The sequence below is a fragment of the Diadema antillarum genome, unplaced genomic scaffold (genome assembly GCF_040938485.1).
Source record: "Diadema antillarum isolate AM-2024a unplaced genomic scaffold, OU_Dant_1.0 seq00001249_RagTag, whole genome shotgun sequence".
Lineage (NCBI taxonomy): Eukaryota > Metazoa > Echinodermata > Echinoidea > Diadematoida > Diadematidae > Diadema > Diadema antillarum.
The window spans coordinates 87,738-93,637 of NW_027272035.1; the positions used below are offsets into that span (position 1 = coordinate 87,738).

Consider the following 5,900-nt stretch of genomic DNA (forward strand, 5'->3'; position numbering starts at 1 on the left):
GTTTTAAAATTTAGCTCAAGAATCAATGTGTGACATCTTAGAGGTACTGTATTTGTGTTGAGAAGAAAGGTGTTGATCCTTACTTTTTTCAATCAAATATAGACTTCTTTAAAGGACAAGTTCACCTTCATAAACATAAGGATTGAGAGAATGTAGCAATATTAGTAGAACACATCATTGAAAGTTTGAGGAAAATCGGACAATCCGTTCAAAAGTTATGAATTTTTGAAGTTTTTGTGCAGTAACCGCTGGATGAGAAGACTACTGCAGTGTGTGAAAAACTTAGATGTCACATGCGTACAACAATATAAGGAAAATATAAAGAGAATTTCACAAAATTTCATCTTATGAAAAAAGTACACATTCCCCCGACTCATTACCGACAAATGTTATGGGTAATATTATTCCCCCTGCCTTTAGAAAGAGGCAAGTCAAGTGCTCTTTTATTATGCGAAAAAAGTGAAAATATGTTGAATTTTCTTTATATTTTCTTTATACTGTTGTACGCATATGACTCACAAGCTGTAGTAGTCTCCTCATCCAGCGGTTCCAAAACAAAAATTTTAAAAATTCATAACTTTTGCATCGATTGTCCAATTTTCCTCAAACTTTCACTGATGTGTTCTACTAATATTGTTGCATTCTCTCAATCCTTATGTTTATGAAGGTGAACTTGTCCTTTAAGAAGTAAGGAATAAAATGGCATATTTCTATCGAGAGTAGATAGACTTGCAGCTATCTTCTCTTAGAAGTCAGGAGATATGACTAGAAGTTGGGCATTTGCGGCATGATTTCCCCTTGTAATGCCCCTCACAATAATACTGTTTTGTCATTTCTCCTTCTTTCTTTACAATTATTGGAGCTAAGCTAGACCCCAGACAATATCTAATGACCCTGACAGAACCTACCACACAGCAAATCCTGCAGAGCAAACACATTGCACTATCCAACCTGTAAGAAACAGGTTAATCACAGAAGAAAAATACTTTCATCTTGACCATAATAATCACAGTTTGAACAGACCAAAAGTCATTATATTATTCAGCACATACCATATTAATACAAAATAGTAAATGGTCAAGAGTGCAATGGCACAAGATTTTGCATGTGGCAAAAGATAAGATGCTCTATTCAGTGAGGCAAATCCAATTGGAATAGAGAATCCCATGTTTAACAGATTGTGAAATCTTGTTTCATTGCTTGAATAAAGACCACTACAGTATTTTATTTTACACAACATTTTGGAAGTTGATGAGTGCGGTCCAAGCCAAGGACTTTCATGGTATCATATTTCAGTACTGCTAACCATTTCTCAGGAAAGGCAACTGGTACAATTGGACAAGGAAGTGATTGAGTAAAATGACTGACAGTAACTGATAGAGTGCTCATGGCAAAAATATGAATATTGAGTTGTCAGAGGTGAGCAATAATGCTAACCTGCATACTTAGCAGCCTATCATGTAGTCAGTACATAACTGTACATGGATGACATCACTGTGTGCTATTCAAAAATGCTCTACAAAAAGAGCAGCTGACCAATAAGAATCTTTTGAGGCATTGTATAAATAAGAATAATATAGAGTCATCAACTTTATAGTGTTTGCGTGTAAATTGAATGTCCTTTGTCTGCCCATCAAGTAAGAATTGTCTCTCCATAGCAACAAGCACCACATCATCTCTATGCCACGCCCTGCCTGCCCCTGTCTGCATCCTCCAAGATGCATCCAAACTGTTCACTAAAGGAGTTCAGAAATGGTTCTATGGTGTCCTCAACGGCAACATCCCTCCCAAGCTCCCGGCTGAGCGAGGTCACTCCCTTACCCTCAATCCCGCATGGCACGATGTGGTCAAACCAGCTCAAATCAGTGTTGCAGTTGAGTGCCAGGCCGTGGCTTGTTATGTAGCGGCTACAGTGAATTCCTGCACAGAAATTTTATGGTTGTATTTGAATGACTGAACACATATTTCAAATTGAGTATAAAAATAGAATTTCATTGATGAAACGCATGTTGCTGGCATATTTCTAAAATTAATGTCCAATTCTCTCCTGCAGTGTAGAAAGCCATTAATTGTTCGCAAACTAAGGTGCAACAAACAGATGATAACACTGATGCAGGCAGTACATTTTACATCACTGTCTGGAAAAGGAAAGAAAAAGCTTGAATACAAATTACAATTTATCTTCAAGGAACTCAGTTACTGAAGCTTTTTTCTCTCTCCACATGTTCTCCCACAACACAGCCAGTTCTTTAATCAGTGGGTTCAGAATGAATGAAGTTAAATAGACAGTCATTTCATTTTAACAATCCGAGCACTTTATGTCTGCCTACTAAATCACTCACCTATTGCAGCAATTTTCCTATCCCCGACCCAGACACCAGTGTGAGGTGACCTTTCACCTTGGATGCCAAACTTATCGCACGTCCTGATAACGACGCCCTCTAGCTGTTCCACATACCATCGCACACTGCGATTATAATGAGTCAGGTCCAGGATGGGATAGGCCACCAGCTGACCCGGGCCGTGAAAGGTGATTAATCCTCCTCGCTCAGTCCGAAAGAAGTTGGCACCTAGTGATCTGAGTCTTTCTTCGTCGTCAGGAGAATATCCTTTGGTTCTGATACCTTGGAATCAAGCCACAAAGGTTTAGATAATAAAACGATAGATAGAATGGAATACAATAGAATAGAATAGAACAGAACAGAACAGAACAGAACAGAACAGAATAGAATAAAACCCAACCCAACACAACACAACACAACACAACAGGATAGAATAGTAAAGAATCAAATAATATGAATAACATTGAAATAACAGAGAAAGTGCTAAACCAGTCAGTCGCAATTGATGCAATGCTTGATATTCGGATTACTTAGGAAAGTTTTCACCAGTCACTGCTACGTCAACTCCTATTGGTGTTTAGGTACTAGTATGACATGCTACACTACAGTTATAAAGGATAGAATTCATGAAAAATAAATAAACAAACAAACAAACAAACAAACAAACAAACTGGCTTACCAATTGTATACACAGGACTGTGTGTGCATAGTAAGAGCAAGTCCTGAGTTCCTTCGTGCCGTCGCTCCTTATCTGTGATTGACTGGAGCACATCCAGCTGTCGTCTGACCAATTTCTGCTGCAGATCCCAGGCTCTCCTGTATGATATGCAGCCTAAATTGAGGACGGATACCAGTCTCCTTAAACCCATGGCTATCTGAAGGAGTTAGGTCTCATTTCTCCAGATGAAATTCTTACAGTCTGAAAACGAAACAAAACAAAACAAAACAAAGAAGACGAAATAATAACAGTGTAACACCCCACCGAGCCAGATAACCATCATCATGATGCAAAAATGCACTGAAAAGTGAAATCATAGCGACAGAACACTGAAAATATAATAAAGCAAATGTGCATCAGGTGTTGCATAAGTTTTTAGTACATGTGATGACGAAAATCTCAGTTGCCCTGGCCTGGTGACCATGCATGATATGCATGCATACATAGCATTTTTCTGGCAACTTAATCATAATCGCACATTCTACCTGCACATGTCTGGATTTCTACACATTTCCCCTAGGGTTAGTGTTACCAATACAAGGGTACCAGCTACACTCATGACACAAATAATGTTTTAATTGTTGTAGCCCGACCAGATGCCGTGGACAGCTCGCCTTGGACTTGCTTGCTGTGCAGCGACATATGACTCTCATGTACAGTGTAGCAGTTAGACGCTATGCCGTATGTATGCGAGCGCACGGCCTCGAGGCGAGGTTAGCAATCAAACAAACAAACAAGGCAACTGAATGTGAGAAACAATTTGTTATCACTCACACAAATATCAATGTATGGGACTATGCAATGATACAAACGAGAGAAGACATTAACAACCGAGCGAGCTCCGAATATGTACGAGAGCATTTCAATTTAGAAGTCTAGATCCGTTTCCAAAATCAGGTATCAGCGTCATATTGATCTAGAAAAGAAAATGTGAAATTCTACAATACTAAGTACATACCTTCCAAAAGTTGAGAGAAATGACAGAAGGACTGTTCAGATGTGTTTTTCGTGTCTGTGTAGTTTAATTTAATTTGCATAAATTTGAATATTCATAAATAAATGCATTTTTTTTTACATTGATTTGCATTCCGCCCTCTCCGTTTAGTGTGAGTTAATGATACTTCCAAGGCAAGCGTCTTCTTGTAAATAATAATTACATGTACATGTATTCAAAGAACGGTTTCAGATATGGTCATGATGACGATAGCAATCATATAACGATGACATCAAAAACTTGAAAATAGCACAAAGTTGGCGATGTAGTTGATTCTCATCAAGAGCATGAGGGTACTTATCGAATGAAATAATGATCCATCCAACGAGGTGTATAATAGTCGAGTTGAATCTGTCACCTAATGTTCTGTCCATTTCACGAATGAAAAAAAGAAAAACATTATTTGTTTTATACAATACCTAAGAATAGATCATTGTCATTTGATGACGATTTATGAATTTAGAAATAAATTGCATGATCGCATGTACACTGCAAGCCCAAGCGTTTTACTTACAGTACATAGTGTGTCGGGCTCTGGGTGTGCGTGCAAATGGAGCAAATCGCATAGATTTTAGATTGCACGGTAATTTGGGGAGCCACAAGTGCATGAAAGATAACGTAATAGGAAACTGGGACAAACAATGATCAATGTCAAACAACCAATCAAAATTAATGACAGGGATCCATTTAGGTACATTATAATAATGATTAGTTACCTAGCAATGCATCTATTGCACAGGCGGGATGTAGTGACAAGTTATAGTCTACCTATACCAATACAAATGAGAACAAGCAACGGGTTCATATTTTTCAACATCATATACGAGGAAAATGGATTTTCCAAATTTCAGTTGATACTAGCAATATTTTCACGAACATGGAAGTCTTAAATACTAACGATAACGCATAATACAAGTTTATTTCATTTTTATTTGTTAAATTTCTACACAAATTAGTTTGTAACATACTAGAGATTAATGAATAATTGATTATTGCTATAACAAATATCTGAAAATTCAATGTAGACTTTAAGATTATATTTCATGATACAGAGTGGATTTAAAGCTGCAGCAGCAGTCTAGAGTACGTCACAAGTGGGTATTATGTGCGGTGGAACCTATACAGAATCTTATAATCATTACTAATAGCAAACAGAAAATGCGGCACCGTGTTTGATAGGAATTAAGATAAAACCATAAATTCGTATAGAAATTTCGACACACTACTCAAACACCTTGCAGAATTGCTGATAAAGCAAATCAGAGAGAAAGAGAGAAAAAGTAGAGAAGGCCTATCTCTTATGGAACAAACACACGGTCACACAGTGTGGTGTATGTGGAAATGTCCCAATTTAGTGTCCAATCAAGAACTATCAACATCAAGGTAAAACAAAAATGTCCAGAGCGCACTCACTACAGAGAGAAGGAGAGTAGCTATTAGTCAGAGATGAGGTAGGAAGAGAAGATAATCAGAATAATGCTAGCATGAAAGTAAGACAAATCTATATGGACTGCAAGTTCTAACAACATCTCCAACATCCAACATCTATATACATTAGTTAGGTGATACGCTATCAGCGTATCACCTATTGTGATTGTCAAAATTTCTCTTTTTAGGTGATACGCTTTTAGCGTATCACCTATTGTGTTTGTCAAAATCTTCCTTTCTTTCTTTTTATTAGGTGATACGCTATCAGCGTATCACCTATTGTGATTGTCAAAATCTCTCTTTATTTCTTTTTAGGTGATACGCTATCAGCGTATCACCTATTGTGATTGTCAAAATCTCTCTTTATTTCTTTTTAGGTGATACGCTATCAGCGTATCACCTATTGTGATTGTCAAAA

General features: G+C 37.4%; 1 protein-coding gene across 1 annotated transcript; it reads right to left on the reverse strand.

The window, feature by feature from the left end:
- Positions 1 to 1,662: 1,662 nt before the first annotated feature.
- LOC139745263 (octanoyl-[acyl-carrier-protein]:protein N-octanoyltransferase LIPT2, mitochondrial-like) lies at positions 1,663 to 3,211 on the reverse strand. The gene is made up of 3 exons (XM_071655664.1): positions 3,022 to 3,211; positions 2,343 to 2,624; positions 1,663 to 1,920 (listed from the first exon to the last, which is right to left on the reverse strand). Exons 1-3 carry the CDS (start codon positions 3,209 to 3,211, stop codon positions 1,679 to 1,681), a joined length of 714 nt encoding a protein of 237 aa, XP_071511765.1. The 3' UTR covers positions 1,663 to 1,678.
- Between the last annotated feature and the right edge of the window lie 2,689 nt (positions 3,212 to 5,900).

Bases quoted from the DNA above. Each gene is read 5' to 3' on its own strand.
- LOC139745263 (XM_071655664.1), bottom strand. From the start codon at position 3,211: ATGGGTTTAAGGAGACTGGTATCCGTCCTCAATTTAGGCTGCATATCA. The intron at 2,625-3,021 runs GTAAGCCAGTTT...CTTGATTCCAAG, and splicing joins CAGTCCTGTGTATACAATTG to GTATCAGAACCAAAGGATAT. The intron at 1,921-2,342 runs GTGAGTGATTTA...ATTTCTGTGCAG, and splicing joins TAGGAAAATTGCTGCAATAG to GAATTCACTGTAGCCGCTAC.